This window comes from Hibiscus syriacus, unplaced genomic scaffold (assembly GCF_006381635.1).
Source record: "Hibiscus syriacus cultivar Baekdansim isolate YM2019G1 unplaced genomic scaffold, ASM638163v2 tig00008146_pilon, whole genome shotgun sequence".
In the NCBI taxonomy this organism is placed as follows: domain Eukaryota; kingdom Viridiplantae; phylum Streptophyta; class Magnoliopsida; order Malvales; family Malvaceae; genus Hibiscus; species Hibiscus syriacus.
The window spans coordinates 343,313-362,006 of NW_024062154.1; the positions used below are offsets into that span (position 1 = coordinate 343,313).

The 18,694-nt window shown below is 32.7% G+C and overlaps 1 protein-coding gene across 2 annotated transcripts; it reads left to right on the top strand.

Annotated features, from left to right (window-relative positions):
• Positions 1-2,616: 2,616 nt before the first annotated feature.
• LOC120202086 lies at positions 2,617-4,325 on the top strand. 2 transcript variants are annotated; one of them, XM_039202567.1, is made up of 3 exons: positions 2,617-2,709; positions 2,755-3,616; positions 3,797-4,325. In XM_039202567.1, exons 2-3 carry the CDS (start codon positions 2,797-2,799, stop codon positions 4,270-4,272), a joined length of 1,296 nt encoding a protein of 431 aa, XP_039058498.1. In that variant the 5' UTR covers positions 2,617-2,709; positions 2,755-2,796; the 3' UTR covers positions 4,273-4,325. The 2 variants fall into 2 exon arrangements, with proteins under 2 accessions (XP_039058498.1, XP_039058499.1); XM_039202568.1 differs by lacking the exon at positions 2,617-2,709 and having other exon boundaries at positions 2,937-3,037; positions 3,085-3,616.
• The last annotated feature ends 14,369 nt before the right edge of the window (positions 4,326-18,694 follow it).

The window sequence follows — 18,694 nt, forward strand, 5'->3', positions numbered from 1 at the left end:
ATGAAGAATAAGCAACCAAAAATTTTCGTGGGGCTTCTGTAGTTGAGTTATTGGTTTTAATATTGTCACCCTCCCTAGTTTCCTTGGTGCTTTGCTACTGCTACCCCATAAATTAATGACATTTAATGATTTTTTTCACGTAAAATAGGATGACCACAAATGGGTTTCCATTAATATGGTGGCCTCCCACTACTTATATGAAACATTAATTTGCTAGCAAATTATAACAGGGATTGAGGGAAGCCATGAAATCATAATGCATAAATTAAAGTAATTATAAATCTAAAAATATTTTTGAGTATAAGTTTGTGTATATATATATATATATTATATACTTTTTTGCATGAAATAGACAAGAATAAAATTTTAAAATGAGTACAATAAATAAAATAAATTATTAATTAATAAATTTAAAAGTGAGCACGTGTCCACCTAACATAAACGTACATCCGATATTGAATTAAAGTTCCCAACCTTTTTTCCCAGGCCAGGTCTAGAGATTAGATATGAGACAAAATTTCAATCAGAATGAAGAAAGTCAAATGAACTATAAATATTGGACTATCCTAAGTTAAATTCATCTTAATAGATCTCCATTTTTTTAATAAATATTCAATGCTCTGTAGCATTATATAACTTTGCCAAGTTCTCGGGAGTTATTTGCAAATATGGATTATCAATGGAACATGTGGATTAATTTTCATTTAATATTCACTCAAAGGATGATTTGATTTAGGGAGTATAAGATTACTTATAAAAATAAAACTATCAGAATATAACTTCACTTAATATCTACCGAGAATGTTGTATTATCTTGTTTGACAGGAAAAAAAGATTACAATATTTGATTGAGAGAATATAAGATAAGAATCATGTATATTTTAACAAATTATCATTAAGATATATTTTCTTATTAAAAATTAAATTTTAAAGATTAAAGTAAAAATATTTACATGAAAATTGATTGAAAATATAATTTTATCTATTATTTTTAATTTATATATTTTTATAAAAAATATTCAAATAATTTAATAAAAAGTAAATATAAAAATTAATAAATAAAATATCAATTCATATTATTTGACAAAACTAGTAAAAGAACATAAAAAATAGAAAATCTTTTATGAAAATTAACCGTAAAAATATAGGTAATAAAACACATAAAAAATAAAATTTGAATAAAATACAGGCATATTAAATAATCAAAAGAAAATAAAATTTTGATATATTTATTTTTTATTTTATATGCATCATATTATTGTATAATAAGTATTAAAATAAAAAATTTGAAACCATTAAAAAAGAACAGAAAAAGATTTATACTTGTGTAATTATGTACAAAAAGAATTATCATTTTGAAATAACTATATTATTTAGGAGTATTTTTGTCCTAAAAAAAGGAATTGTCTAATACCTAAGGAAATGAAGGAAATGAAGGTTATGACATTTATAAGAAAATACTCTAAAATTGCTATTATATGGAATACTTCATTATCTCTAGAGAGAATGCTCTTATATTAAACGTGGGCATGTGAAAAAAAATTATTCCTTCTAACAATAATCTTTTCCGGGAATCAAACATCTCACGAGAGACAAAATAAAAAGACATAAATAAAATACTTTGAATCAGGGGAATTCACTTTAAAGGAGATATTGGGGTCTTGGTGATAAAATTGTGTCTAGGTCCTTTTTAACATTAAGAAACTATATATTAATATATGATAAAATTATATTTCAACCTTCTAAAATGATAAAATTTTTAAGAACTACATCTCTTCTCAAATCTTTTAGTTCTAAAGACTAAAATCTTAATCTTTTTATTTGTAAGGTGTATTACTTTATCACCCAAAAAAAAAATTAAATCACCAAGGAATTCTCTTCATTAAAATTTATCGGCTACTAATGAGTATAATAAATTAAATAAACCCTATTTTTTCTTTTCCCCCTCTTTCTTCTTTCCTCTTTCCTTTACATTATTCCTCTAATTTTCTCTTGATTTCTCCATATTCTAGCTACCGTGATGACCATTGCCTATCATCGTCGACGACGATCCATAAATCCTAAATTTTCTATCAAACTCATTTCACACTCTTAAAAGCAAATTTGATGTCTATTTAATTGAAAAATGTTCTAAATTCAATGAATCAAGTGTTGAACTCTTCGATTTCATGTTCTTTGATCATCGTCGTCGACCTTTTGTTGGAACCCAAATAAAAATATGTTTTTCTTAGCCCCAAAAGAGACCTTTCTACTATTGAAATCTTGAAATGAAGACTTTAATAATTAGAGATCGACTAGAGTCGAAAATGAACTTTTTTTAAATTTCTTCTTTTTCTTAAACAAGCTTGATCCATTAAAACTATAAAAATCCAATTTATATTTCACACAGTAAAAGAAGAAAAGAAAAGAAAACCAATGAAATCTGTTTTTTTGATGTTTCTACAGGAGCTAGGTTTATAAATCATTCTCTCCCCTTGGAAAAAGAAATGAATAAATATGTGAGCTTATTTTATTAAGTAAAAGAATTGTGGGATGACATATTTTTAAAGAATGGAGCATAAAAAAAGGGGAAAACATAAATGCCCATTATCCTTTTACTCCTTTACTGTTTTACTGTTTGCTTACATTACACCTTAGCCTCCTGCTTTTCTTGAACCAGTCTTTCCTCCACGCTTGCTTTGCCGTCTCTTTCTCCTTCTAGTTTCCTTCTTCCTTCCCCGTTACCCTTTTCTTCACGAAACTCATTTTCCCGAAAAAAGAAAAAAGAGAGAGAAATCCGGAAGCCGTGCCGGAGGGATGGTTCATTGGTTGCATATCATGGTGGCAGTGGTGACCACCGCAATTCTTTTGATCTTTTGGTTTGTATTTATTCGTATCTGGTGTTTCCATAAACACCCTCTAGACATCGTTGCTGATCAAAACAAGAGAAAGGGGAATTACTATGTTTTTCGACGTGGGGTTTCAGCAAAACCTTTGTTTAGTTGGGCTGATCATCCATCTCTCATCACTGACGCGGTTGAAAATGGATGGTCCAGATTTGGCTTTACACCCAACATGCCTTCTCCATCTACAAGATCAAGCCTGTTGGGTTTACGTGCACCTGGTGATCATGGAAGAGGAAATGAAATCGAAGTAAACTGGGAAGTCTCACAGGGATCAGTAGATTTCATGCAAAAGATTAGTCTAAAATCTGGGTCAAAGAAAGGAAATAGGACTATAACTCATCATCATTCCATGGCTGCTTCATCGGTTATTAGAACAGCTTTGCCTTTGCCAGGGCCGCCTCTGGGGAACTCTGCTTTTCCTCAAGAGGCCTATTTCGAGATCAAGATTTTGTATTGCCATGGACATGATCATGACTCGAGTGGAAAGCTGAAGGAAAGTGAGATGACGAAACTGATACATGAGAATTCCAACCCCAAAACAAATTCAGAATCTTTTGACAATGTAATTAATAAGATTGAGGAATTAAACTCTGCAACTAAAGATGATGGAAAAGGTGACGCAGTAATGTTATCCGTGGGACTAACTGCTGGTGGCTCTCTTCCTTTGAAGCTCCCTGGAACCTTTCCAGGATCAATCGGTTTCAATTCAAACGGTTGTGTCTATCTAGACGGTATCTATTTTTCATCACTCTTTTTAATGAAATCAGTTAAATGACATACATACATACATACATACATACATACATACATACATACATACATACATACATACATACATACATAGGGGGTTAGATATACTACTATTATATCTCTAACCTTACTTGATGAACTCATGATTTATTCAATTCCAGGAATTAAGCTTGTGTTTGGATCTGAGAAAGAAGAATGGGGGAAAGCAGAGAAGGTGATAGGTTGCGGGTTCGATCCTAGGCAAAAGAAAGTGTTTTTCACCTTAGACTCAGAGCTGGTACATGTAATAAACTGCAAGTCAGAGGAATTTGGGACTCCTCTTTATCCAACACTTGCAGCAAACGATGATGTTTTGGTTCTAGTTAATTACGGACAAAGTGCCTTTGCCTATGGTCCAGCAAATGGGAATCGAACACCGAACCCGTGTTTCATTGGACCCCTTGTAAATTCCCCTGCTGCTCTCGGCTATGAGGACAGCAAAGAGCTATTTTCAATGGGAAGAATTGATTCCCAATGGCTTAACAGAAGCACAACTAAAGGCGGCCATCGTTCAGCAATGGAATTTGATGAGGAGTCTGAGGCTGATTTATTCGAAATCGCATTGGAAAATGGAAGATCCCCTAACTCAGTTCTGTAGGGCCTACAAGACTGATCGTTTCTTTCTTTTGTCATTGAATGAAGTTGTTGTCCGTATAGTTTTAGTTTGATAAATTTCTTGTATAGTTGAACCGCTGCGATGTTTAGCAGCAGACACGAGGAATTCTCTTTAATCATTTAGAATAACATCTTTCCTTGAGAACGATACGTAACTTGATGCATCGTATTGAATAACATTTGTTCATTTTTGGATATGTTTTGCCTATATTTGATGATTTGTGGGTATACTCAAATTTTGTGCATCCGGTAAGTATTTCTATATCAGATTAGCCTTGAAACAGAAGATGAAACTCTCACTAGGAAATGGTAAACACCAATACTTGAGATTTGATTATGAAAAATTAGCCATGCTCTGCTTCTTGTGCGGCAAATTAACGATGCTCCTCCGAGTACTTTGGCACCGGTGGCTAGCATTTGGCTACGATATGATAACTACGATTGTATTTCAAAACCTAGCGACTCAACCAACGTAAATCATGGGATATGGCCTATTCTGATCAACCCTCGTCCTAAAATCATGGGAGATAATGCCTCCAAATATAAGGTGGTCGATAGTTCAAATGTAAATCCAATACTCGAGGTGAATGCAGGGTCAAAATTTCGTCTAAGAGACTCACCCTTCAAATTCAAGTGTGCAACGCGAAATGATGAAAACCCTAAAATTGAGAGGACAACCAAACAAATAAAACAAAATTTCATTTATCATACAACTTGATTAGATAACGGAAGAACGTACATCGTGATTAATTGAGCATAAACTTAGAACATACAAAAAGTTTCATAAAATTGAGAAAACATGCTTAGGAATTATTGCCTTTTCACATACACTAAATATAATCTTGTCAAAATTAAAAACTTAAGCTACTATACATCAATTTAATATCCATACAAGCATCATGCGAAATTATAGCTCAGTCAAACTACAAATTAAACTCTAATTGCATTAACACGGAATACTCATGACTAAATCATAAACTAATAAATAATTAATGTACTAGTATTTTGTAATATCCCATTTTTATCTGGATTTGTTATTTAGCCTGATTGACCCAAATATTTTTTAACATTTTTATGTCATCCACATTCGAAAAAACTAAAATAAAAATAATAATTTATTTACTTTATTACAAATGTCACCCAAACATCCCATAATCTATTACGGGTAGACCCCTTTATATCAGCCTGCCTAAACCCACATAGCAGAGCTCAACAGGCCCAAATGTTTAAGGGTTTCAAGAAACACTAGCAAACAAAAAAGACCCATTTATACCAATCATCAATCCTTGCAAAATATATTGAAGGTGAGGCTTCGTTGAACATCCAATGTGGTGGGGCTTACATAAAATCGCAATGGATAATTGATTGTTAGAGATAATGACAAAGGAGAAAGAGATTCCAAGTAAGACTAAAGTCGGATCCTCTGTTTTCGTCTCTTAAGTCTTATTCTTATCAGTTATCAACATACTATCTTCTCTCTGGAATTTGTCTACCTGTATATATACCAACAAATTATACAAGTGGAGTTCAATCCTGCCAAAAGAGAAAAAATCATATAAGTTTATGGTTCACATGGGAGTCGAGTCTAGTTGTGTTTTAATTCTTCAACTGGATGGGTGGTGCCTTCCAAGTCACCCAATGAACCTTAGCTACAATCTCACATCACATGCACTACTAGTTATCATGAGGACTCAACATGTCTGCCAAATCCCAATCTGATTGGATAAGATACTTGAACCTGGATACTAGACGCTGATATTTGCACCTTAAATTGCTAGTTGGATTGCAAAAGTATTTGTAAAATGGTAGGGATCTAGATGGCACAGAATCACACACTTTGGAGGCTCCCGTGTTATTAATTGTTAAAATAAAAAGTATAAGGAAAAATATTAATTGTTAAAATAAAAAGTATAAGGAAAAATATTAATTGTTAAAATAAAAAGTATAAGGAAAAATATTAATTGTTAAAATAAAAAGTATAAGGAAAAATATTAATTGTTAAAATAAAAATTATAAGAAAAAATTTAACCCTAATCTCGAATCCGACCCGACCAAATACAAAAAATATGACTTTGACTTAATTTGAATCTGAATTTTCAAATTAAAAAACAGATTCGATCGAACTGGATCAAAACATATCATATCGAGGTGAAAGGGTCCTCTCTAATTTAATATTCTATTTCTTTTAATGAAATGTCTTTATTTAATTTAATCTTCTATTTCTTTTTCTTTAAAAATAAAATACTGAAACTATCTTCGCACATGTTTTAAACCGTCGCTGTTGACTTTTGGATCCATCTTCTCCAACTGCAATGGCAGAATTAGAGATTTTATTTTGATGGCTGATTATTAAAAGTAATTTAAATAATAATCTTATCTACCAAACTATATGTGTCTAGATACGACTTCATGGAGCAAAAGTAGATCTATAACATGTTTTTTCAATAAATCTATATCGACCCGAATTTCAAAGTTAATTTATGCGTTTTAACCCAGGATAGCCCTGAGTAGGTGTAGGCATGAAATCTCAATTGTGCCATTGAGCCATGTTAGGCCTCATTTGGGTGAGAATTAGGCCAAATTGGACTTAGAAAAAGGAGATTTTTAATAGGAATCCAAGGTTGAGGGACTTAGATGATAAATAATCCATTTGATCCCCCCCTGACCCTTTGAAGATGTTATAGCTCAATTGGGGTTGTTTTGTGAAGGACGTTTGAAGATTTTTATTATTATATCATGTGATCAAATGAATGATATTTAATATATTAATGATTAAAATATTATAAATTAATAATAAATCAACAATAAAAATAAAAGAAAAATATCAGTTTAGTAGTTTATTTAAAATTAAAATATATATATTCTTATTATTATATCATGTCATCGAATTGCTTATATTCAATATGTTAATGATTGAAACATTATGTATTAATAATATAAATAACGTAAGATGCGTTAATTCTACACCAGCTGATGTCTTCATGGAAGATTCGGAAGTTAGAAAGGCGGTACGGGAATTAGCGAACGAAACGCTGAAAAAACAAAGGGTACAGGAGGGAGGGACAACATATGCCGACATGGTGACAAGATCTGGAAGAGAGACGCAACTTACAACAAGACCACTCGAAGACGACGATATCGTGTTGAAAAAAATACCTTTGATTTTTATATATTATCAAATGTATACATAATACATATACATAGTATTAACACTAAGGTAACTGCTCCTAACTAATTTCTAACTAATCTCTAACAACATAACAATATTCTTCAACTAATTTTCTATGCTCAACACTCCCCCTCAAGTTGGGTTGTAAAATACATCTTTTACTCCCAACTTGGATAAAAGATATTCATGTTGTGAGACTCCAAGGGCCTTCGTTAAGACATATGTTTTCTATTCTGAAGTTGGAATGAACTCTGTCTGAATCAGTCCCTTTTGAATCTTTTCCCTTATAAAGTGACAATTTATCTCTATGTGCTTTGTTCTTTCATGAAACACTGGATTGGCTGCAATCTGCAAAGCAACCTTGCTGTCACTGTAAACTTTTTATGGCTGATCATTGTTGATTCCAAGTTCTTTTAGCAGCCCTTTCAGCCAAACAAGTTCTTAAGTTGTCATGGCCATACTCCTGTATTCAGCTTCTACTGACGACCTTGCAATAGTGCTTTGTTTTTTTTACTTTCATGACACCAATGATTCTCCTAATTTAATACATAATCATGTTACTGACTTTCTTGTCATGGGACAAGTTGCCCAGTTTGAGTCAATACTTGCTATAAGCTGACAACTGCTCGAAGCCTTCAGCATAATCCCTAAACCACTCTAAGAGCTGCTTCCAAGTGCTCCCTTTTGGGTCGATGCATAAACTGACTTAAATGTTGAACTGAGAAAGCTATGTCTGGTCTTGTATGTGTTAAATACAACAACCTTCCAATAAGCCTCTGAAATTCTCCTTTATTAGCCAGCTGATCCTTTTCTTGATTCTGATTTTGCTGAAATGAACTATCATAGTCAACTGTAGTAAGCTTGGTATTCTGCTCTAAAGGTGTTGCTCTTGAATAAGCTCAAGAGCATATTTCCTCTTATTTAGAAGTATTCCTTCCTTTGATCTCAAAACTTCTAAACCAAGGAAGTATTTCAACTCACCCAAGTCTTTCATTTTGAAACTTCTATGTAAAACCTTTTTCAATTATGCAATCATCTTTACATCATTTCCAGTAATCATCAAATCATCAACATAGACTAAAAGTACCACAATATTAGTCCTATGCTTCTTAGTAAACAAAGAATAATCATATTTACTCTGATCATATCCTGCTAAAAGTAGAGATTTTGTAAGTTTAGCATTCCACTGTCTTGAGGCTTTCTTTAAACCATAAAGAGACTTTTGTAGTCTACATACCATATTCTCCCCCTGACTACAAAACCCTTGAGGCAATTCCATATAAACTTCTTCATGTAAGTCCCCTTGCAGGAAGGCATTATGAACGTCTATCTGCCATAAGGGACAATAAAAAATGGCAGCAAGAGCAAGGACAAAGTGAATAGTTGTAATTTTAGCAACAGGTGAGAAGGTTTCTACAAAGTCAACCCCTTCTCTCTGATTATAACCCTTAGCCACAAGTCTTGCCTTGAACCTTTCAACTTCTCCCGAGGCTTTGAATTTCACTCTAAACACCCATTTACATCCAATGCACACTTTTGCTGGAGGCAAAGGAACAAGAGACCAGGTTTTATTTAATTCAAGAGCATGAATTTCCTCCTGCATTGCTTTAACCCATCGAGAGTCAGTTTGAGCTTCTTGAAAGTTTTTTGGCTCAAGAGAATGAGAAACAGAAAGTATTAAGGATTGTGTATGAGATGGTAAATGAGAGTAAGAAAAATGGTTAGATATAGGATACTGACCTGGAAGAGAAGTGGATTGGCAGGTATGAACAAAATCATTCAACCAAGATGGAGGTTTAGAAACTCTAAAAGATACCCTAGTAGAGACAGTACTAGGAACAGAAACAGGAGGAATAATGTTTGTAGCTATATCTGCTGAAGCATTAGGAAGATCTGTTGAACTAGAAGATAAAGGAACAATAGAAGATTCTGAAGAATGTTGTGATAGAACTGAATCGGAAGAAGAAGATGGACTAATTTGTGAAGGAAATGAAAGTTGTAAAAAAATCAGAATCAGAAATGGTAGGATTAAGAGGGAAAAAAGAATGATCAGAAGATGCAAACTTAAAAGGAAAGACATCTTCATGAAAAATAACATCCCGGTTAACAAAAAAGGTTTTTGATTCAAGATTAAAGAGAATGTAACCTTTTTTAGTAGCAGAATAACCAAAAAAGACAGAAGGAATAGTTTTTGAAGAGAACTTGTCACTATAGTGTGGCTTAGTTGCATAACATAAACAACCAAATACTTTGAGATGAGATAGATTTGGGGGTTTTTTATAAAGCATTTCAAACGGTGTCTTCCATTGAATCACAGAAGATGGAAGTCTGTTGATGATGTATAACAAGCAGTAAGTACACACTCACCCCAAAACTTAAGAGGTACACTAGATTGAAAATGTAAAGCACAAGCAACTTGTAGAATATGTCTATGTTTTCTTTCAGCAACCCCATTTTGCTGAGGAGTGCCAACACAAGAACTTTGATGAACAATACCAAGATAGGAAAAAAAGGAGAACACTCAGAGTTAAAAAATTCAGAACCATTGTCACTCCTAATTATTTTAACTGAAGCAGAGAACTGAGTTTTAACTAAAGAAAGAAATTGTTTAAGGGATGAGATGGCATCATTCTTATGCTTTAACAGATACAACCAAGTCATTCTAGAATGATCATCAACAATAGTTAAAAAGAAACGATGACCACTATGTGTAGAAACCCTATATGTACCCCACAAATCAATATGAATAAACTGAAATGGAATAGATGACCTAGAAGTACTCACAGGGAAAGGCAACCTAGGTTGTTTAGCTAAAGGACAAACAGGACATTTGTGAACTAAATCTTGCTGAAATTTAACAGATTGCAGAAAACCTATTTTATTCATCTTAGAAAAGGTAGCATGCCAAATACAAGTATTTGATCTGGCAGAAGCCATATAAGAAGCAGTAAAAGAAAGCTGATTCAAAGCAGAAGACAAACCAGAATAAAAAGAAGACTCAAAAAAATATAGGCCTCTAGATTCCCTACCAATCCCCTTCATCTTTCCAGTGGAGAGATCCTACAGAAGACAAAAGCCAGGATAAAAGGTGAGGCAGCAGCCAAGATCATGAGTAAGCCGAGACACTGAAAGTAAATTGTGTTTAAATTGTGGAACAAACAGGACATTTTCAAGTTTATAGTCTGGAGTAAGAAAACAGGAACCAAGGTGAGTAACAGGTACATGTTTACCATTAGAAAGATTTATGAAACGTGTGGAGGAATCACAAGGAGTGGGACAATCCAAGATCTTAAAATCATATAAAATATGGTATGTTGCCCCTGTGTCAATAATCCATTCAAGCAAAGTATTAGATTGCAAGTAACTGTTAGGAATAATACCTGCAAGATTAACATCAGAATCTGTAGAGGATGACCTGTTCAAGAGCTGCAGAATTTGATTATATTGCTCTTGAGTAAATACTGGAAGAATGAACAGGAATAGAACGATTAGGCATAGAGTCAACAGAAACACTCGAATTTGCCTCAGTACTGGAAACCCCTTTCTTTTTTATGAATTTGTAATTTAGAGGAAATCCGATCAATCGATAGCATTGATCCTTCTTATGACCTTTAACTTTGCAGTAATCACAGATTCCAGAAAACCGTTTGCGTTCAGAAGAAGTAGTAGAATTAGAAAACAAAACTACCGTATCATGCGCAACAACCAGAGATAGATGGGACCTTTGAGACTCTTCTTGAATCAACATAGAATAGGCTTGATTCACCATTGGCAGAGGTTGCATGAGCAAAATCTGACTGCGAATCGCTGAATAGGAATCGTTTAAGCCCATCAAAAGCTGAAATAGCTTCTGATGAACGAGATGCTTCATGTTCTGCTGGGAAACTTCACAATCACAAGCAGTGAAGGGAATCAAGGACTCGTACTCGTCCCATAGCATCTTCAAACGAGTAAAGAATCCAGAAACAGAGGATTCACCTTGACACAGAGTGGCAATCTCGCGATGCAAAAAAAAGATACGAGAGCCATCTACCTTATTAAACCTTTCTTGGAGATCATTCCAAACAGAGGCCGCACTGGAAGCAAACACCAGCCCAGCCGATTAATCTTTGCTAATGGCGTTCAGAATCCAAGACAAAACCACTGCATTGCATCGATCCCATTGCACTTGTAAAGCATCGTTGTAATCACTACGCTGACAAGAATCGTCAATAAACCCTAACTTGTTTTTGGCCAGCAATGCAATCTTCATCGAGCGACTCCATATGCTGTAGTTATCTAATCCAACGAGCAGCTGAGAGACAAGCAGAAGCCTAGGCATATCAGACGGATGGAGGTACATCAAATGAGTGAAATCGATCTCTCGACAGAAGGCGTTTTGAGAGAAAAAAGAGAAAATGAAATTGGGGAAAAAATGAAACAGATCGAGAGTGAGTAGAAAGAAAAAGAGAAAAACAAGAGTGTGCCCAAAAATGAAAAAAGTAAAAGACGGAGGACCGAGATTAGGTTGATACCATGTTGAAAAAAATACCTCTGATTTTTATATATTATCAAATGTATACAGAATACATATATATAGTATTAACACTAAGGTAACTGCTCCTAACTAATTTTTAACTAATCTCTAACAGCATAACAATATTCTTCAACTAATTTCCTATGCTCAACATATCGTACTGTTGGAAGATGATGTGATAATCTACAAAACCCGAAATTTTTCAAAAATCCAGTTTTTCGAACGCATGCATGAATCCATTGATCAACACATGCAGAATTCATTAATAATGAAACTTCTAGGAAAGACAATTGGTTACAAGACCTTACTAACAAGAATTCAAGCACCGTGGTAACCAAAGGGTGAGTTCTAATTGATGAACCTTGAAAACAACTATTGTAGACATTATATTTTGTTCGAATCCAAATTTTTAATTTATTACATTAATATTTTCTTTATGTTTTGTTGTTTATATTAAGTAGGGGTTTTAATTGATATAAGTTCATTAAATATAGACGTATGTGTTTAAACATTTTATGTTAGTGATTAATCTGTCTTTTTTATTAATATATATATAGTTAATTTGTTAGTTAGTTAGTTAGTTTGGGTTAAATATTATATAATATATAGTTATGAAGTAAACAATTATAAATTAAATAAAACATTTGCATATATAGATTTAGAAGTTAGTTTTAAATAAGAAATACGTATGTTTTGGGTTATTCATATAATTATCAGGCATCAACTAGATTTAACATAATTATCATGATTATTAAATACATATGAAAATATATAAATATAAAGTTAAATAAAAGAACTCTTATATTTATTCATATGTAAAGGTCTAAATATATAGCAAGCCCAATCAACAAAACTAAGGTTAAATCAAGCAAAATAATCAGCAAGTCCAAAGCAGACCCATGTGCCAAAACTCAAACAGCTAGGGATTCTTGTGATGTTAGCTTCAGCTACAGCCTAGTGAGAGCCATCAGATCTGGACTCTTCCAACTGTCTAGATCCAAGGTCAGTGCCGCCGCCGCCATCGAGGGGTCGTTGATCTGCCCAAATCAATTGCACACGCGTCCTTCCCAGTAACCCTGCCAAGACCCATTTTGTCCCGACAACAACAGAAGACAAAAAGCAATCGTACATTTGTCAGGCGGCTGTCTTGAAAAACCCTGACCCTCAGATGAAGCCACGTCAGATTGATCAACGGGGAAAGGTGGTTCCTTTCTCCCCCTCTCACATGCAACCAAAAGAACAAACCAGAATAAAAAAGGGGTGATTTTTCATTTTTTTTAGAGTATAAACCAGAACAAAAACTATGTAAAGAGTTTGAAAATCAACCCAAAAAAATTCCAGAAAATTCCAAAGCAATATACAACCATATTCAAGATATTTTTTTTTCTTTTGCATGCAAGACTTTTCCTCTCATTGTTTCTTTTTTTCAAAATAAGAAAACAAAAATAAGAAAAGGTTAGAGCTTTTTACGACTTTGTGGTGATTCGTCCTGGGGTATGAACCACATTATTTATGATATGGGTAAAATATTAAAAATAACCCATAACTTTTCATTTGTGCAATTTAATATTTATGCTATTTTCATTCTAGCACTTTAATTTTCAGTAGTTTAACTTTCCGCCCTTTAATTTCCAATCTTTTATTTTAGCCATTTTAATTTCCAACACTTAATTTTATGTATTTTCATTTATGCGTCTTAATTTGCATTCCTTTTATTCTAGTTACCAATATTGCTTGTGATTTATTTATTTCCAGTACCTATACATTCCATTGTTTATGTTTTAGCCTTATTTATTCTGTCATATTTATGTGGTGTTTTAATCATGGTCTTTAATTTATAAAATATTCATGTTTGTCATTTATTTATGTTATTGGAGAACAAATAGTTGGTTTGTATTTTAGACTCAAATCGAACTTGTTTTCCTTGTCATTACTACCTCTAGTTAAAAATAAGAATATTTATGGGTTTATAGCATATTTAGTCCTTAATATTCTGTTTATGTTTGACTTAGTCCTTAGACAATATTTTTTATCTTTGCATTTACTCGCTATAATATTAATTTGTTCAATATGGTCACTACTCTTTTATAAGCATACACCTTTATATCACACATGTTATTATTTGATCTTTATTTTATTATAAATCATAATATTTTCTTTTTTCACATATATGAAAGGTAAATTTTGTTGTGAGAGAAATCTATGAAGACATCTCCCAACTACAAGAGAAGTATGTCTTCAAGGATTTTTTTGCCCAAAAGTACCTTTTTATATACAATTGGTTTTTACTTTATAATGTTTTTTATTATATTATCTTTTATTATTATTATTTTTATTATTTTATTTTTAATATTAAAAATGTAAAGCAATGTCTTTTTGTGAGGGGAATCTGTGGAAAAGTCTCCTAATTATAAAGGAAGCACGTTTCCGAGGATTGTTCATACAAAAAAACATTCTCTTATATGAGCATTTCTTGAAAATTAATATAATACACTCTTTTAAAATATATTATTGATAAAATTAATGGAACATTATTTTGTGAGTGGAATCCTTGAAAAAACCTCCCAACTATAAGGGAAGTACATTTTCAAAGATTGTTCGTACAAAATAATGTAATTTTTCTTTTAAAAATAATAATAATCTTTTGGGGTAAATAATTTTTTTTATATGTTAGATATTAATTATTCTATAAAAGGATATTGTTGCACCCATTTTATTTATTATTTGTCATCATATTCTTAATTTTAATAATTTTGAAGGCAATGTTGTTTTGGTTTGAGAGAATTGACAAGTTAGTATCCTAACTCTAAAGGATGTCAATCTTCGCTGATTTTCTTGAATCGAAAGGACATTCTTTTGAAAAAATTCGAGTGAATCAATTTTCTTTTCTCAATAAAAAACCATTTTAATGAAATTCACTTATTTCAAAATAAATTCGAATGAACGAAAGAATCATAGTTTAAATATATGTTCAAGTTTGCAATTCCAGTGTATAGACAACATATAATCGTTTAGGTACAAAGTTTGGGCGGTGTGGAGTGTTTTTACTTCCCCATGCGTAATCGACTCCTAAACTCTTAAAAAATGAATCTTTGGTAAAACGTAGGCTATTTTTGTCTTTTAAATGATTTTTTCTAAGAATTCATAAAAAGACCTTTTTTGGGTATTCGACCTAACCCAATGGTCGATTGCGACTCCAAATCAAATTGCTTTAAAATCCAAATTTCACCATCTTTTCTCTAATTAAATTTTTAAGTTTAACCAATTCTTGCTCGTCACAATGTTGTTAGGGGAAACATTATGACAGCTTGGCGACTCATTTGGGGACATTAAAGAGTCAAGCCATAAACGATTATATGTTTTCTTTATTCATCGAAATTGAAAATTTAAATTGTATTTAATTAATGATTCTTTTGATTTTGTTTCGAATTTCATCATATCATACGTTATTTTATCTTTTTTAACAAATTAATTTTTTTAGATCTTATTGGTTTTCAGTTTTGAAGAGATTTTTGAAATTGTAAAATGTGTCTTCATTTTGGTTGCGTTTTTAAAGGTTTGTGAGTTTCTCCTCACACACAACACGTGCATTTACATACCATGAGCTCACTTACTTAGCTTTGTCCCTTTTAAGTTGAGGTGAAAGCTTAGCCTATGTGGGATAATTTGTTTCTCCACATGGGTTTTTGTAAGTAACTTTTGGGGTTCATATATTATATGTCTACGTGAGATAAATTGTTTCTCTACATGAACATAAGGTAATGTATCATCTCGAATTGAACTCGATCCGCATGAGCTTGTAACGGGCCAAGATTGAGGGTTCGACAGCCTAAGGAGACACCAACATGGACAATTTGAGTACCTTTTTCCTTAAAACCCAATACCCCATATAGTGATCCTAAGTAGCCCACCCCGATCAAATTCATGTTGAAACTCTGTCCGTCGTTAGGTACCTAAGTAATTGTACACATAGGAGAAACGCCACTAAACATTTCTTCTTTATTCGAATCAATTTAATTTTTGAATAAAATATGTAAACTAGAAAAACATGTGGTTAGGTTTTATTTTCGAACAAAGCATGTGGGAAGGTTTTACAATTACCTTTCAATAATGATTGCTTGATATTTGAATTATCTTATACTGACACATTTTCTATGTTTGATTGTTTATTGTTTTGCATCACATGGTCATAATAAATAAAAGAAAGATGTTGATTTACAGAGTAAACGTCAGAGTAGAAGAGCAGTCATTAAGATTGAAAAGAGTTTTCATAGCAAGAAAGAACCCAATCCAGTTGTCCGTGCTTGGTGTAAAGAAACAAAAAGAGTAAAATGAGACAATTTTCTGGGGGATTATGTATCATAGATGTCTGAAGATGTCAATGCCAACTTCAAACAAAATGACATGCAAAAGTTGAGAGAGATTTGGGAAAGTTGGAGAGTAGCAACAAAGGAGAAATTTCACAAGAAGTATGGTGACATAGCATATCTTCTCTATGTAAAGATAGATGGGCCAATGTTTAAATCCTTGTTCGTTTATAGAATCCTACTTATAGTTGTTTCACATTCAACAGACAATATTTGACGTTAACAATAAAAGAGTATATTGCTGATAACTCCATAAAAAGACTCAATTTCTAGTCTTTTCAGTTAAGTTATTGCTCGTCTAAACAAAGTATACATAGCGTTTTAGTTGCATTTAGGTTATATTGAAAATATTTTGATGTTTCGATATAACAAATAAAGTATTATTGAATTTTAAGATTTTATATTCAATTTTAATTATATATTCGATTAAATTATTCGAATATCAAAAATATTACTCCAAGTTTTCAAATGTCAATTTTAATCCTTACTTAAGTGTAAAATTGTGTTTTAATCTTAAAATATTTTTGAAACAATTTTTACAAAATATTTTGGACCTTACTCGAGCCAAAAATGATTTTTAAGTAAGGGTGTACCGATACACCCATAGGATGTACCGATACCCCTAAATTTCAAATATAATTAAGGTACCGATACACAACCGAGTGTATCGATACCCCTCTGGCTCTGAGAAACATCGAATGTAATTAGTGTACTAATACCCCTGGGGTGTACCAATATACTAGGTCAAATAACTGTCGAAATATTTGAATTTTACACTGAGTACCGATACCCTTTGATGATGTACCGATACACCTACGCTCCCAACAGATTGTTTAAATGATATTCACACCATAACGACTCTATTGACTTCACCAATAATCCCCAATATTCAGAATCAATCCAATGTGTATTTAAACAAGTTCTGAAGCCATTGATCGATAAGAATTGAGAAAGAATCAAGAGAGAAAGGATCAAACATCAAGTTTGTGAAATTCAAGCCAATTTTTTTTCAATATTCATTTTACTTTCAAGAACACATTTTGTGCTCAATTGTATTCATCTTTGAGTGTTCTTTTCTTGTTCTAAAATTGTGCAAACAATCTACCTTGTGAGGTTTTTCTGTAAAGTTTGCGAATTTGTAATTTTCTCTTTGGGAGAGAGTGTTCTCAAGAATTTGGGGTATAATTCTTGAGGGAGTTGTAAGGTTACTCTTTGTTCTCAAAAGAAAGAAAAATTAGTGAATTTGTGGAAAATACTTAGTGTGGATAGCTAAGGTAGTGGACGTAGACTTTGGTTGAGAAAGTAGAACCACTCTAAATCACTGTGCAAATATTTTCAATTTTCTGCAAAAGCTTCCACTGAAATTTTTATTACCAATTCACCCCTCTTGGCCGATTCATCTGATCGATTAAATCAACAATTGGTATCAGAGATACACTCATTTGAAGGTTTTACCACCTCTTGAGTCGATTCGGGAAGAGTTGTATCAATATTCAAGTCATCAATGGCATCCACATCAAATTTCAACTTCGCTTTTGAGTCATTGCCTGTCAACAAGCATGTTTTCTTCAATGGAGCTAACTATGCTTATTAGAAGAATATGATGAGATACTTCATTCAAGCTAGTGACATGGAAGCATGGAAAATCGTAATGAACTGGTTGAGAAAGTCGAACCACTCTAAATCGTTGTGCAAATATTTTCAATTTTCTACAAAAGCTTCCATCGAAATTTTTATTGCCAATTCACCCCTCTTGGCCGATTCATCCCTCTTGGTCAACTCATCCGATCGATTAACTCAACAATTGGTATCAGAGCTACACTCATTTGAAGGTTTCACCACCTCTTGAGTTGATTCTGGAAGAGTTATATCGATATTCAAGTCATCAATGGCCTCCACATCAAATTTCGACTTCGCTCTTGAGTCATTGCCCGCCACCAAGCATTTTTCTTCAATGGAGCTAACTATGCTTATTGGAAAAATATGATGAGATACTTCATTGAGATAGTGACATGGGAGCATGAAAAATCGTAATGAACGGATACTCTGAACCATCCACACATCTAAATTTGTGGAGTGAAGAAGAGACGAGAATGTTTCAGCTCAACTCAAAGACTATCCATATTTTATTTTGTGCTCTTGGACCATATGAATACGAGAGAGTTTCATCTTGTACAACCACCAAGGAGATATGAGATAAACTACAAGTCACGCATGAAGGCACCAACGAGGTAAAAGAATCCAAAATTAGTCTTCTTACTCATAGCTATGAAAATTTCAGAATGAAACCAGATGAAGACATCAAAGCTATGACAGATAGATTTTCCGTGATTGTCAATGGTCTTAAAGCATT

Excerpts from the sequence above, each read along its gene's own strand:
- LOC120202086 (XM_039202567.1), top strand. The coding sequence starts at position 2,797 with ATGGTTCATTGGTTGCATATCATGGTGGCAGTGGTGACCACCGCAATT. Across the intron at positions 3,617-3,796 it reads CGGTTGTGTCTATCTAGACG|GAATTAAGCTTGTGTTTGGA; the intron begins GTATCTATTTTT and ends ATTCAATTCCAG.